General features: G+C 40.4%; 1 protein-coding gene across 2 annotated transcripts in view; it reads left to right on the plus strand.

Moving 5' to 3' along the window:
* Positions 1 to 872: 872 nt before the first annotated feature.
* Positions 873 to 16,298, plus strand: part of Tbc1d32 (TBC1 domain family member 32) — a 223,553-nt gene continuing 208,127 nt past the window's right edge. Inside the window, exons 1-3 of one of the 2 annotated variants that reach the window (XM_031348714.1) lie at positions 873 to 1,333; positions 4,491 to 4,652; positions 15,534 to 15,708. In XM_031348714.1, coding sequence (XP_031204574.1) covers positions 1,179 to 1,333; positions 4,491 to 4,652; positions 15,534 to 15,708 — 492 coding nt within the window. In that variant the 5' untranslated portion in view covers positions 873 to 1,178. The remainder of the gene's footprint in view (positions 1,334 to 4,490; positions 4,653 to 15,533; positions 15,709 to 16,298) is intronic. The other variant, XM_031348713.1, reaches the window with a different exon arrangement.

Genomic DNA, 16,298 nt, shown 5'->3' on the forward strand with positions numbered 1-16,298 from the left:
TTCTGTTTCTTTTAAAACTCCCTACTGGATTATAAACAAAATTGTAGGTTTTTACCAGAAGTTAACACCACTATTCTTTCATATATACATATGAAAGTATAAATATATAAAGTATATATATATATATATATTAATCTCATGTGTATATATTTGTAGATATTTTTAAATAGTTGATTTTAAAAATTAGTTTATGTGTATCGTGTTTGCATGTCTGTATGTCTGTGAACCACAGATGTGTAGTGCCACGGAGGCTGGAAGAGGGCATCAGATCTCGTGGAACTGGACTGACTGAGGGTTGAGTCACCAATGTTGGAAATTGAACCTGGGTCCTCTGGAAAACCAGTCAATGCTCTTAACCAGGAACCCAAACTCTCCAAACAAAACACGGAACTGACTTTTGCTGCCTATATCCTCATGGATGTTGGACCCTCCTCTGGAGCATGGGCACACCCTTAAAGACCATTGGCTCTTTAGCTCCTAGAAGCCAGTTATCCATAGCTCGTTTAGCTAGGGTTGAGGGCTCAAGGACTACTTCCAGTCTGTCATGCAGAGTTTTCTTAGTAAGATACATAACTGCCCTGTAAGGGATTGTTAGTTGCTTTTCTGTTATGGAGTGCTATCCTCATTGGCAGGCAAGTTGTTACAGTTGCTGTATGAACACGGTTTTTCCACATCTCAATACCACCCAATCCCCAGTTGATATATCAGTTTGACTTCCTTGGCCCTGTTTTTATTAACCGCCTCTTCCCATTCTGTCCCCCTCCCTCCTTCCTGCAGGTCAAGGTTTGGATCATAGCCACTCTCCTCCTGGATTCGCCCATCCCCTGGGCGCGTCAGCGAGCTGACGTCAGGCGCAGCCGCCCCGGCTTTCCCGTTAGGCCCGCCCAGTAGATCCTGAGGTGTCTGTTATTCCTGTCGGGGGAGGCGTGAGCTCTGCCGGTACCAACAAATGTCAAGCATCCAACGCTAGCCTCTGTCAGTTCCCGGTCTCCAAACCCAGAGCCCAGTCTTCTTCCTGCGCAACGCCACTCATCCGCGTCCCCGCCCCCGGGCTCTCGCTGTGGTTTCCTAGGGAACGACGCTGAGCGTCGGCGGCGATTGGGCCAGGTCGCGCGTGCGCACTGCGCTCTGTTGGTGGCGACCCCGCGGTGGTTGCGGAGATCTGGCTGCTGCACGGCATGGCCCATTTCTCCAGCGAGGATGAGGGGATGCTGCAGGCCATGCTCCGGCAGCTGTTCCAGAGCGTGAAAGAGAAAATCACCGGAGCTCCCTCCTTGGAGTGCGCAGAGGAGATCCTCTTGCGGCTGGAGGAGACTGACGAAAATTTTCACAAGTAAAAATCGAGTCGATAAGTTTTTAAGCAAACAAGCCACCGGTCCAGGAAGGCTGAAAATGATTTGGATAGAGATTTATTTGATTCTTTGCTAAAAGGGCTGATTGTTGGTTCAGATTTTTCCTCTCTTTGTCCCAATGCTGAATTTATCCTTTTTTTTTTTTTTAAATCAAAGTGATTTTTGTAGAGCCTCTTCTGCCTGCCTGTATGTTCTCTGTCACAGCAGCTTAAGAACATCAATTGTAAATTATTCTGCTCTTTAAAGAACAATCTTAACACTTAAGGGAATTCCTTTCACATGACACCCCTCTTGCTGGCCCCAGGTCCTTATTTGTGTTTTTGTTGGTCTGTTACTTCACTGCCTGTTGTAGGAACCCACTCAACACTGGAAGAGCCACCCAAACTAAAGCAGGTCTGGGTGCCTGTGAAGGGGTAGGGCGCCCATGCCAATGCCCTAGACCCACTGAAACGGAGCAGGTTGCCCAGCTTTGAGGAGCACCGAGAATGGAAGTATTTAGATGCTATCTGAAGGACCTTTTACAATGCAAACACTCCTAGACGTTAAGGATCCATAGGGCTCTATGCTTTTCTTTGGAGTTTGTTCATACACTGAATTAAGCCTCTCAGCCTCGAAGTCTACCTCCAGGCGCCCGATTGATTAGTTGTAGCCTTTTAAAATCCAGTATCCCACATATACTTTTCTTGTGATGTTGCTTTTGTCTGTTTATTGACTTGGTCATTCAGGTGCTGGGAATGGAACCCTAGCTTCTTGCCTGATAGGAGGCAGTTTCTGTTGCTTTTATTGACTTTTACATATCACGAAGTTCAGTTTCTAGAAATGGGTATTAAGAGACCCTTCGGTCCTTTAACGTTCTCTGTAAAAGGTTATGTTTACTTGCAGTTTTATGGTGGTATTCTTTACAGTTTCCTCAGGTTCTCAAGGGGATTTTAAAGATGTGCAAAGAATCACTATAGAGTTTCTAATTTAATAGTCAGGATTTTTGAGACCTGCTTGCTGTGTTGCCCAGCAAGCCCAGGCTAGCCTGGAAATGACTATTGGACTTCGGCATCCCAAGCGGTGGGAGCATGTAACACCAGGCGCTGCTTGATGTTTTAAATTTATGATTATGCTTATGGTTTCCCTTGTTTTTGCTTATTTCCATATTAAGTTGATGCTGATCACAATGATTGGATGATACTCTTGTTTAGACATACTTGCAGTCAGTTTTGTTGTTGTTTTGTTTTGTTTTGGTCATAGGTTTATTATTGTAAAAGCACAATATAGAAAATTTGGTACCTTCTTAAATAAAAGTAGATTTATTGTATATCCATTTGTTTGTTTTTATGACAGGATCTCACTATGTAGCTTTGATTGGGGTGAAACTTTCTATATAGGCTAGCCTCAAACTCATAGAGGTCCACTTGGCTCTGCCTCTGGGGTGCTGGGACGACAGGTGCATACCACTACACCTGGCACATTCCTGCTTTAAAAATAGTAAGTCAGGAGTTTTAGTATTATATTTTGGGACTCTTCTCAATTTTATTTAGATTTTTCAAACTAATTTACATAAAGATTCTCCTTAGTATTCTGTTACCTTAATATTTATAAAATCTGCAATTATATCTCCCTTTTATCCTTCCACATTATCAAAAGCTTATATGGATACTGAGTTTCTGGGATGTTAGCAATTTCATAAGTAGATGCTGTTGGAGACAATTGAGCCAGCGAGTAATGTAACTTCAGATATAATAAAACAAAGTGGAAGAAAGTATGGTCATTGGAAGAGAAGATTTGTCATGTGGAGATACCCGTCTGTCCTTTCCTCTAACAGCCTCTAGTGTTTTTTTTTTCTAAGCTGCAGATCCACATTCTCTCCCCTTTCTTTAATATGGAAGAAAACACTTGAGACCTCTAGAAGGAGTGCATGCTCTCTCTCTCTCTCTCTCTCTCTCTCTCTCTCTGTCTGTCTCTCTCTCACATACACACACACACACACACGACATTATGAAATATAGCTTTTGATTTTCTGTAGTTTTGTATCAGTTTTACAAGAAAGTCATAAATTCATCCTTGTAACACAATCACTGAGTTGTCTTGGGAAATGTCGTTGATAACACTGGAGATGGAGCCGTGGAAACTTGCATGCCTTTCCCCAGCTTAGCGGTATCTCCCTGTGCTAGGGAAGGTTCTCCTTAGTGGAGGGAGCGAGGAGGCTCATGGCTGTGCATTTTGAGCTTCCTCAGAGATGTGGTGGCTTCTGGGTATCTATCCTTAGAAGTAAAAGGCTTCAAGATTCAGATGTGAGTCTTTGAGGACATTTTAAAATTTCTTTCTATCTTTTTCATCTTTAACACTGGTCTGTACCCTCAGTATATATCATATATTAAAAAGATGGTTTTCTGGTGTCAGTGAAAGGAAGTTTTAAACATTTTCAACTTATTTTTATTTGCTTTTTGTTTTTGTTTTAGTTTTCTTGAGACTGGGTTTCTCTGTGTAGCTCTGGCTGTCCTAGAACTCACTCTGTAGACCAGGCTGGCCTCGAACTCAGAAATCTGCTTGCCTCTGCCTCCCAAGTGCTGGGATTAAGGGTGTGCACCACCACCATCTGGCTTCAATTTATTTTTAAAGTAACAAGATCTCTCTCTCTCTCTCTCTCTCTCTCTCTCTCTCTCTCTCTCTCTCTCTCTCTCTCTTTCTGTGATATTTTGCAAGAAAATATTTATGGTACCTATACAGTACATTGTCTCTGCATTAGAATTCTCACTTTAATTCATTATTATGACAGCACTGTATCATGCTCAGTTGCTTAGGTATTTTACTTAAGTAGGAAGATAGGTCAGTCTAAGATGCAGAACTTGCTGTCGTGGTATGCATCTGTAATCCTAGGACTCAGGATGCTGATGCAGGAGGATTTTGAGTTTGAGTCCAGCCTGAGCTACATAGAGAAACCCTGCTCCTATGCCTTAACTCTCTAAGTAAATAACAGTAAAGAGTTAGGGGCTGGAGGTGTTCTTGCCAACATTTGTTATTTATTTTCTTAATAACAAGGCAAAAACGTCATAACATGTTACAGGCCTTTGTGTGGTACATTTCCTGAATCTGATTAATAACTGAGAGTGTGATATTTACTACATTTTATTTCTATGTTTATTTCAGCTATGAATTTGTGAAATACCTCAGACAGCACATATGTAACACGCTGGGGTCTATGATTGAAGAAGAAATGGAAAAGTGCATATCTGATCAGAATCAGGGGGAGGAGTCTGGCTATGACACGGTTGTACAGCATGTTACCAAAAGAACACAGGAATCCAAAGAGTGAGTATGGCCATAACACTTATGTACGTATTTTACAATGTATGTATTCCTTACCCAGTGAGACCCCTATCTCCCCGCTTCCATGACTCCTCTACCTTCCTGACCTCTGCAGATACTCTAAATCAAAATCATCAATCTAAAGTTTAAGATCTAGGCCAGGCAGTGGTGGCACTTGGCAGGTAGAGGCACGCAAATCTCTGAGTTCAAGGCTTTTTTGGTCTACAGAGTTGGTTCCAGGAAAGCCAGGGCTGCACAGAAAAATCCTGTCTGGAAAAAATAAAATAAAATCTAGAATCCACATGTGAGTGGGAACATGTGATATTTTTCTTGGTGGGTCTAAGTTGCATCACTTAATGTAGGATTTTCCAGTTCCATTTTCTTGCAAATTTTATGTTTCTTTATAGATGAATAAAATTCCACTGTATGTAAATGAGAGAATATCATTATCCATCAGTTGGTAGACATCTAGGCTAGTACCATTTCTTAGCTATTGTGAATGGAGCAGCAATGAATATGGATGTGAAAATATCTTTGCAACAGAATACATAGTCTTTTGAGAACGTAGCGTGGCTGGAGCATAGGGTGATTCTATCTTTAACTTTTTAAGAATTTTCTATACTGATTTGCATAGTGGCTGCACTGTGTACACTCCTGCCAATGGCGGGGAAAGGCTGCTCTTCCCTCACAGCCGCCCCAGCCTTTGTTGTCATTTCATTTCTTGATGATAGTCATTCTGGCAGGTGAGATGGAGCTCCTAAATTTCAAAGTAGCATCACTGTAAAGCGTTTATTAGATATTTGTATTTTTTTCTTTTAAGAACTCTCTGGGTTTGAGGCATTTATTTATTTATTTATTTATTTATTTATTTATTTATTTGACTCAGTTATTTGTTTTGATGTTTAGTTTTTTGAATTCTTTATTCTGATACTAATCCTCTGTAGGATTTAAATATATATATATATATATATAGCTTTGGCTGTTCCTTATGCTTTACTTTCATGAAATCTCATATATATTGGCCTTATTTTCTGAGTGATTCAGAAACTCCTTTCCTCTGTGAAACACACTCCTTTTTGCCCTTTGAAAGTTTCAGAGAATCAGGCCTTGTGCTGAGAGGACTTTGATCCACTTGTTGTTGTTGTTTTGAGGCAGGGTTTTGCTGTATAGTCCTGGTTGTTTTGAAACTCACTTTGTAGTCTAGGCTGACCTTGAACTCACAGAGATCTGCCTGCCTCTCTGCCTGCCAGTGTTAGACATACTAAAGGCATGGATCACCATGCCTGGCTGGCTGGCTTATGTGCAGTGAGAGATAGAAGGATACACTTCCGTTCTTCTAAATGTAGAAATATGGTTTCCCCAGCCCCTTTTGGAGAAGCTTGTAGAGGTGAGTTTGGGCTACACCACTTTGTGTTCCTCTAGCCACCAGCCCAGCAGCCCCTTGGATCCGAGAATGAAAGACACACACACATTCATTTATTTTTAGTATGCTATCTAGCTCAATGACTGGTCAGCTCTAGTCTGCCTGCTACCCCAGGGCCAACTGGGGAAGTGGACAGTGGTCCCTTACCAAATTCTTACATGGCTCACTGGCTCTCTCTCCTGCGGCTCTAAGTCTCATCTGTCTCCCACCACATCAAGGCGATCCTCCTTTTCCTCCTCCTCTCTGTTTTAGCAAATGTAAAGGTCTCACCCCATCTTCTTTTGCCCAACCACTGGCCGTTGGCTCTTCATTGATCGATCAAAAGCCAATTGGGAACAGGAACCATCAGGGTTTGGACTCGCAGATTCCCGATTAAATCAAAGCATTAGAACCAATTTCCAACAGATGCTTTCTTTTCTGGGATGTGTAAGTGCCGAGAGTCTGATATTGTTCCCATCTTCCCTATTTTATGGACTAGTCTGAGAAGCAGTGGTGTTATTTCTTCTTCCGAGGTTTTATGGAATTCCTCTACGAAATCAGTCCTTCTGGGTCTGAACTTTTCATTAGTGGGGACATTTTAAATTACTTTTTCAGCCTCATTGCTCCTTATAGAGTCATTTAAATGGTTTAACTCATCTTGTTTAATTTTGTACATCACATGCATTTAGAAATTTATCCATTCCTTTTACATTTTCCAATTTCAGTATGTGATGTTTTCAAGATAAAAACTAATAAATTGAGTCTTGTCTTTCTTTTGTTTAGTTTGGCTAAGGGTTTGTCAATATCGTATATTTTTTGAACAACTTTATATTAACTTTATTAATTTCTGCCCTGGTCTTTTAAAAATATGTTCTTACTAACTGTCTGAGAATTTCATATATGCATATGATATATTTTTATCATATTAATTTATGATAAAATTACATCTTCCCCATTTATCTTCCTAAGTCCTCCCAGATATACCCCCTTCGTCTTTCACCCTTCCAACTTTTTGTCCCTGTTGTTTTTAACCCCATTCAGTACAATCAGATGTACTCATTGGTGCCCATGGATGGGTGTAGGGCCATCCACCAGAGCGTGGTAACCTACCAGGGTTCGCAGCTGTAATGTAAACTGTTTGTCACCTAGCAGCCATCAGCTGTCTATAGCTCTTTAGTTAGGAGTAAGAGCTGGTGAGCACCTCTCTTCTCTGATCATAATGATTTCTTTCCATCTACTGATTTCAACTTTTTCTTCTTTAGGTTTATAAAGTATATAATTAAATTACTCATTTTAGACCTCTATGATTTATTAACTTAGGTCCGTATAACTATACACTTTAGGACAGCTTTATTTGTATGGCATACTGTGTGTGTGTATGTGTGTATGTTGTCTATTCATTTTTATTTTATTATGGGAGTTTTTTGCTTCCTTTATAGTTCCTTTAAAGCCTGTTCATCATTCTGTGGTATGTTGTCTAATCTTCATGAGTTGGTGTATATTTTCTAGGGTTTTCATTGCTGTTGATTTGTGGTCACATTCCATTGTGATCAGATAGAAGACAAGGAATGGTTTTAATTTTTCCGTAGTTGTTGAGTCTTGCTTTGTGCCCTAATATGTGATTTGTTTTGGAAAAAGTTCTACTGGCTGCTGAGAAGAATGTATTCTCTGCAGCACTTGAACTGAATGTCCTGAAGATTCCTGATCAGTCCATTTGATGTACGGAGTCATCTTTGATCAATGATGCCATCTAGTTTCGCTATTTCTGTTTTTTTTTTTTTTTTTTTTTTTTTTTTTTTTTTTTTTTTTTTTACGTTGCTATCGGGAAGTTCCATCCATGCTGAGAGTGGGATGTTGAAGTCACCTGTTACCATTGTTCAGGCTTAATCTGTGACTTAGCATCTAAGAGGGTTTATTTCATGAAACTGAGAACATCTTGGTTCTGGGAATGGATGTTTAAGGTTATAATGGTCTCTAATGGATTGTTCCCTTATGAGTCTGAAATGATGTTAGGTATCTTTCCATTAGTTCCGGTTTGATATCTGCTTTGTCTGACATTTAGAGCTCTGACATCTGCTTAGATCCCAGTTCCGTGTGCTTGATGTGCCCTTTTCCATTCTTTCACCCAATGATTGTCTGTCTGTGTGGTGAGATGTGTTTCCCGGAGGCAGCAAGCGCATGCCCTTGAGTTTTGATTCACTCTACTGCTTTGTGTCTTTTGACTGGAAAATTTAGATGAATAATACTCAAGAGTTATTATTGAGAGTATTTATTCATTTCTGCCTTTTGTAGTGTTGTTTTTTTCCTCTCTTCCTCTAGTTGAATGGCTATAGTTGAATAACTACTATCAGCTACTATTCTAGTGTTGTTTATATTGTGGCATAGTGCATGGTCTTTTTTTTTTTTCTTTCTTTCTTCAGTTAGAAGGGTTCTTTTATGTATTTTCTAGAGAAATGTCTTAGTGGTCATAATTTCTTTAGCCTATTTTTAACCATGGGAAATTTTTATTTTTTTCCTGTCAGTTATGACAGATAGCTTCACTGGTTATAGTGTTCTGTGTTGGCAGTTGTTTTTGAGAACTCAATGTATATCTGTCCAGGCCCTTCTGGATTTAATGTTTTAGTTGAGCAGTCTGCTTCTGTTCTGATGGGCTTGTCTTTGTGATTTGGTGTTTTTCTCCTGTCATTTTTCAATATACTTTTGTAAGGGTCTGAAAGTCACTGAAGCCTTAGATAGTATGCAAAGGCAAAAAGCTTTTGTTCTGTAGAAACAACCAGCATACTGTGGTCAGCCATTCTCCAAAGTGGCACCCCTCACCCCCCAACCAAGGCCTGTAGGCCTTCATATCGGTGGGGGGGGGGGAAGGAACTCTCTAAAAGGATTATGTAATCTCTACCATGGTAGGGGCCAAAGTGGTGACATTAGTATAACTTTGATTGGCTACTGTGTTAGTTCTTCTGTATTTAGAGTGTGGGTTAGGTAATCTACAACTTCATTGGTGGGTGCCGGGGAGGTCACAGGGATCTTGTGCCAGGTGGTCAGTGGTGTGCATTCCTATGTCATGAATGTTTGACTACAGGATGAGATAGGATTTCCCAGCACAGATCACCCATCTTGGGAGAAGATATTTCCCATTCTTGTCATTTTCCCTAGGCTGTTCTTTGGAAGGGGGTTTTATGATCTTGTTCTGGATTTTATGGTCTGTTTCCGGAGCTGGTGTCTTATGGCCTTCTTTTCAAAATCAGTCCTGGTTTTTAAGTGGAGACAAATGGGGTTTATGTTGTCCTTTCATTTCTTTGTTCTGCATATTTAGTGTTTGAGCTATAATATGATGATGATATTGTCTTCTGGACTTGTTTATTAGGTATCCTGAGTACCTCCTATGTCTGTCTGGATTGGCATCTCCTTTGTTAATTCTGTGCAGTGTTCTGTTGTGATAGTCTAAGAAACATTTCCTATGCATATATAACTAGAATCTTTTCATTTTATATTTATTGTCTTTAAGTTTGGTCTTTTAATAGTGTCGTGCATATCTTGCGCTTCTCACTGGACTCATGGTTATTTCATCTTTTGCCTAGTTTGATGGCTGCAGTTCCTCAACTTTGTGTTCAAGTTTAGACATTCTGTCCTTTCCTTGATCTTTCCTATTTGGGGACTTTGCACAGAGCTCTTTTTTTTGTTTTTTTGTTTTTTTTGGCTTTTTCGAGACAGGGTTTCTCCGTGTAGCCCTGGCTGTCCTGGAACTCACTCTGTAGACCAGGCTGGCCTCGAACTCAGAAATCCGCCTGCCTCTGCCTCCCAAGTGCTGGGATTAAAGGCGTGCGCCACCACCGCCCGGCTTGCACAGAGCTCTTTAATTGATTTACCAGGGTTTCCATTTACAGCATTTCAGATTTCCTTTTTCTTCAGCATTTCTGTTTCGTTGCTATATTTCTCTTGTCATAGCTTGCACTCCGTTCTTTGTTTCATTCAGTTTTTTGTATTCTCAATCACTAGCAAATCTTCTTTGAACCCACACATGTGTTTCTGGTCATCCCGTTGAGTTTCTTTCAGTGATTTCCTTTAACTCTCATTATATACCACAGCTGTAGTCTAAGTGGATTTTGGGAGGGTCATGTTATGTTTGGTGTTTCTTATGTTTCTGTGTTTGGTTTGTTTTTTGTTTTTTGTTTTTTTTTGCATCATATGTGTGTGTGTGTGTGTGTGTGTTTCATTTGAAGTTGACTTTTATGTGGCAGAATTGAGTGTATTATTTAAAAAAGAGTTCCTCAGCTCAGGAGCTCAGTATGTCTGATCAAAACTCTATGTTTCTTTTTTTCCTTTTTTTGAATAGAACAATAACTGCAGTAGCAACCACGGCTGTTTTACTGCAGTGCTGGACAATTAAATTAGGCTCCCCCTTTTTTTCAATACCACTGTGGGATAAACACCCAAGGACAGTACAGAAAGATTTTAGTTAATAAGATTAGGATTGGGAGGGAAGTAGGGTAGATCAGCATAAGGATTTAGTATTGGGTTGCTTTTGAAAAGAAAAACATTAAGGTGGTTTAAAGAAGCTAGGAAGGGAAAGTTGGGATACTGGTGGGGTCCATAGACTTTAGAGACTGTTAACGCTGTGGGAGGTTAGGATGAAGAAGTATGGAGTAGAGGATACGATGGAAGAAAGGAGGGAGGGATACATGTGGGAATGCTGGAGATGTATCTGAAGGGGAAAGTGGGTGGAGAAACATAAAACGAGGCATATAGGAAAGTCGAAGTTATACAACATCGGAAATGATGCACGTGACATGAGTTGAAAGGTGAGGTTCTCAGATCCCTCTGGTGGTGCTGTGTTGGGGGATGGGGAGCTGGAGCCCTTGGTCCCTATAGCCTCAGTGTTCTGGGGTTTCAGGACGTAGGAAAGGTTCTAAGTCCTTTCCTGGTAGTTCCTTTGGATCCCAAATAACACTTGAGCAAGCCAGGCATGTTAGGAGCACACTTCCCTCCAGGTCTGCTGCTCCATCCACAATAATACTTCATTAGGACTTCTTGACACTGCCTCTAAGCTATGCCCCTCACATCCTATAGTGCAGTGGTTCTTAACCTGTGGGTCACACTACCTCTTTGGGGTCGAACAAGCCTTTCACAGGGGCCATATATCAGATGTCCTGCATATCAGATATTCACATTACAATTCATAACGGCAGTAAAATTGCAGTTATGAAGTAGCAACAGAAATAATTTTGTGGTGGTGGGGATCACCACAACACATGGAATTATATTAAAGGGTCGCAGCATCAGGAAGCTTGAGAACCACTGGTAGAGAGCAAACCCAGGACTCTGTGTTGCCCACAAGGCTGGCCATGAGCTCCCTGCTCATGCTCCTAAGCTGTTTGCCACCTTGTTTCCCATACTTCTCCCATTATCTCCCACTATGCTCATCTTGCTCCTTATTAAACAGTCCAGTAGGCGCATCTCTCAGGCATGTCTTCAGTTTGCCTTGCTGGGTAAAGTGCCCCTTTTCCTAGACCACATGACTTAGTATTCAGTTTGGGGCATCTTAGTTCACTGTTGTCTTTGCAAGACCTGTTCTCAGTTCTGCTTAAACCAATAACCTTTCCCTGTTCTAGTTATTTCCTTATTTTGCTTCCTCCTACTAAAGGGTACAATTTATATCTGTCTTCTGCTTATTTCAGTGTTTCTCACTAGGGTGGGTGTTCTACAAAGTTAAAGTTTTATCTGATTTTTTTGTTTGTTTTCTATTTCTGTATCTTAATGCCTATAAAGTGTCTTGTATATTTTAGATACTTATTAATTAAAGTATTTTATTTGCCACTATTAATAGTTTTAAGTTACAAATTACAATACTTTCAGGGTTTATTCTGTAGCAGTGTTAGAAGCTTAATCATCATTGTGGCAGAATTAGGAGGTGATAAAACCCTGAAGAGAGGCTAAATACAAGAAAATTAGGTCATTGAAGACAGCCGTCTCAGAGCGGATTAGGGCAGTTCTTGTACCCTAGTTCATTTTTTGCAAGAGAATGAACAAGAATGCACGCTTGCCACAGAGAAAGAAATTTATAAAGAGTAAGACTGCCCCTCTCTATCTGCTGACATTTAGTCTTGTCATATTATCTATCCCTTTCTCAAATAGTCTTGCTATTTTCTTGCTGTTTGCGGTGAAGTCTTGACTAGAGGTAGGCAGAAACTGGTGTAAACTTGTGATCTCTCAAACTATGAGATACCCACCCCCTTTCTTTATTAATGTATCTGGGCTCAAGTTTAGTTTTAGCAAAAGCAAGCACATTGATGCTGAAAGTAAATTTTCTTTAGTAGTAGTCCCCCCACCCCCATATGCCAAGTACTCTCCATTCATTGAATGAGCAACTACAATGTGGTATGCTGTAAAGACCAATAAGATGTTTTCTACCCTTTACTAATCCATAGTATAAAGAGAAATTGAGCATACAATAGTGTCAGTTCAGTTCAGTAGGATAAGTGCTATGATCCATGCAAAAGGCTGAGTGGAAATATGGAGGAAATATGTTAGGCAAAATATGTAATGAGTAACTGTGATTGAGAAGCATCGAAACATAAGCCCCAAAGAAATGAATGTTTCCACAGGTGCACATGAGTGCGGGGTTGGTGGGTGTCCTCATCCCAGGTGGCAGGTTCCTTTCATTGGTATTTCACTAATAAGTATTTTAGATTTTCTAACTATACATTGTATCAACAGTATGAAAATAGCCTTAAGTAACGTATAATAGAAAGAATCTGCATGTGCTCCATTAAAATTTATTTAATGGAAAATCACTTTAGATCAATAAAATAATGTCTTAGGTGCTTTTCTATTGCTGTGAAAAATTCCACCAACTAGAGTTCAAGGACTTAAATATATGAGCTCACAGGAACTATTCTGATTTAAACCACCAAAGATAATAATTCGCCAACCCCAGTAGCAGAGATACTGGAATTTATACTTGAGTATTTTATCATCTACTATATTGTAAACCATGAAGTCTAATTTACTTTGAAACTAAACTTTCAAAAGCTCGTCTGGACAGGAGTTCTGTTTCTTTTGTGACAACTATTTACTGTTGTTACCCACTGGGATGAAGTGGCAGTAAAAAGATATTAAGAGCGAGTTTAATCCATTAGCATATGGAGCAAGACCCATAAAGTTGGAATTTCTCATTTCTATTTTAGAGAAAAATATAGTTCTGTTGATCTTTGGGTAGTATTTTAATACCTAGTAGTCTGTGTCTAGCAGCTTATTCCAAAAAGAATACTTAACAAAATTAGTCAGACAATGGAAGCCCTTTAATGATAAATACAGAGTTTTATTTGACACTATTAGGAAATTATTTTTTTTTAAAAATCTCTGGGTAAGCTATTTAACTTGTTCTACTTTAGTTAATCCATATATAAAATTTAAGACAGTTACGACTTCTCAAAGATTTAAAAGGACTTAATGAATGTTTGTCTTGTGCCTTATGAACTATGGATGATAGACTTTAAGTTGTACAGAGTATTATTTTCTTAAAAGTAATTTTTTGTGGTTCTTGAGAAACTACTCAAAGGTCATGTGGCAGCAGTCCATTTTTATTGTAATAATTCCAGCCATCTCCCTAGTTAAACATTTTGCTGTTTATCTCTCCAATATTGGCACATACAAGAGCATCCTTTTAGATAGTTCATGCTACTTAATGAGTTTGGAAGCACATAGGCAGATTTCCATTGTTGATGAGTTTTCTTTTCTTGAAACTTTTTATTTCTCCAGCCTTTATGGGAATGTTTCTTGAAGCATTATAGGGAGGTCTGGGTGGTGTCTGTATTCTGTATCTGCTTCCATTTGCGTTCTAAAAGCTCCAGTAGCTGCTGCTGTGTTTCTGTTCATTTAACCCTCGAGACTGATGACCAGCTACGTAGGTTTTTAAAAGATCACTGCTCTTATTTTCTCTCCTGACCATTTTCATGGAAGTTTTTACAGAAGAATTCATAGTTCTGTTTTTAAAACAATCTTGTTAAAAGCATTTATGTGCAAATGGAAATTTCAGATATTCTATGGATTTAATAATCTTCTTGTTTTACTTTTTATACTTCTTCATTAAACTACTAAACTGTCTGTCTGTCTTTCTGCCTCCTCATTTTCCCTTCCTCCCTCTGTCTCTCCCTCCCTTCTCCCCCCTTCCCTCCCTTCTTCATCCTTTTCTCTTCCTTCCTTCCTCCCTCCTTCACTCCCTCCACTCCTCCCTCCCTCCTTCTATCTCTCTTTCTTTCTCCTTTCCTTTTGAAGTAGGTTTGAACTGAATCCCCCTGTCTCCACTTGGAGAGTGGGGATTCAAGGCACACCACAGCACATCCAGCTGAATCAGCAGATTGTAAATTTTAAAGGAATGGAAACATCCAGATGCACATGTAAGCATACCTAACCACAGAGAGTGCCAGAGCAGAGTGTAGCTCCTATCCGACTACTGAGGGCAGGAAGGACAGCCTTTTGTTTCTGTGAGACATGGCCTCACTCTGTAGCACTGGCTGTCCTGGAACTTGCTCTGTAGGTCAGGCTAGCATTGAATTTTCAAAGACATACTTCTCTCTGCTTCTTGGGGGCTGGGATTAAAGGGATGTGCCACCATGCCCGGTGAGAACATCTTTTGATGGACAGATCTTAATGGTTACCAGAAGAATTTCCTTCCTCCCTCCCTCCTTCTGACGGGGCATTCCTTTGCAGGTCATGGTGCACAGGGTGGTTCCAGGGAACCCAGCTCCCTTCCATCCTCGGAGGCACTGCATGCACATGTTACACAGAAACACATACAGGCAGAACACTCATAACCATAAAATTCTAAAGTAAAATTAAATCTTAAAATTATAAGTTATCTCCTTTGGAGACATTTTTTAGACTTGCAGAGCTGAGGGGATGTAGACATTTTTTAGTTTTAAGTCTGTTTTCTGCCACCATTTGTAATTGTTTCTGTGGCTTTATTTGGAAAGTACCCACTGACTACTTAACTCCTACTAAGATCCCGAGAAAAAAATAGAATGTCTCAGTTGGGGCTATGGGTGCCGTAGACATGAAGAAAGAAAGGAAGGAAGGAAGGTGGAGAAGTGAGAGAGAATGAGGCTCGTATCATAGCCTGGCTTCTGGAAGAGTGATGTGAACATTTGCTTGTGTTACTTGTAATAGAAATGCATGTCACGGGGCAAGGTTGGCTTAGAGCTTTATTGATTTTACCACATTACTTCATATTTCCAGATAAAACAGCTGTAAGAAATCATAGACTTTTGGAATTCCTTTTTTAAATTTTCTAGTTTTTTTGAAACAGGGTTTTTCTGTGTAGCCCTGGCATTTCACTAGCCTGTTGTGCCATTTTGATGAAACAGAACCTTAGATTTTTTTTCCTTGTTAGCATTATGTTCTTAAATTTTCTTTTCATTTTTCACAGAAAAAAAATGTACCTGAGTATCTTGAGCTCATATACTATGTGTACCTTGCATTTAAAGGTATAAAGAAATGATGCACTCCCTGAAGAACATTATGATGGTGGTGGTCGAGGCGATGATGAACAAGTTTGAGGAAGATGAGACACGGAGTCAGGACAGGCAGAGGAAAAAGCAGAAGGAGCAGAGCGGCAGCTGCACGGACAATTGCTCCGACAGCGACTCCTCCTTCAATCAGGTGAGCTGTACCTGTCCATAAGCAGAGCATCCTCGGCCCCGGCCCCGGCCCCGGCCCTGGCCCCTGGAGCCAAGTATCCTGGGCTACATAAGTGTAGAGAGCGATCTAAGAGTAAGGGACCATGGATACTTACTGCTTTCTGCTCTTGACTGTGTGTGCAGTATGACTGACTGTGCAAGTCCCTGCCTGATGACATCCCCTCTGTCTCAGCTTGATGGAATCTGTGATGAGCTGTACCCTGTAACTGTAAGCTCAAGTTCTTTCTTCTCCGAGTTTCTGTACAACAGGGCATCTTGTGACACCCGCAGACACTGGGACAGAGGTCTTGCATTTCTACTAACCATGATTGAGTACTTGTCATTTGATTATAGAATTAGGAAAAGGACAGTATACTGGCTGGTTTTGTGTGCCAACTTGACACAGGCTGGAGTTATCACAGAGAAGGGAGCTTCAGTTGGGGAAGTGCCTCCATGAGATCCAGCTGTGGGGCATTTTCTCAATTAGTGATCAAGGGGGTAGGGCCCCTTGTGTGTGGTGCCATCCCTGGGCTGGAAGTCTTAGGTTCTATAAGAGAGCAGGCTGAGCAAGCC

Source organism: Mastomys coucha, unplaced genomic scaffold, assembly GCF_008632895.1.
Source record: "Mastomys coucha isolate ucsf_1 unplaced genomic scaffold, UCSF_Mcou_1 pScaffold3, whole genome shotgun sequence".
Classification (NCBI taxonomy): domain Eukaryota; kingdom Metazoa; phylum Chordata; class Mammalia; order Rodentia; family Muridae; genus Mastomys; species Mastomys coucha.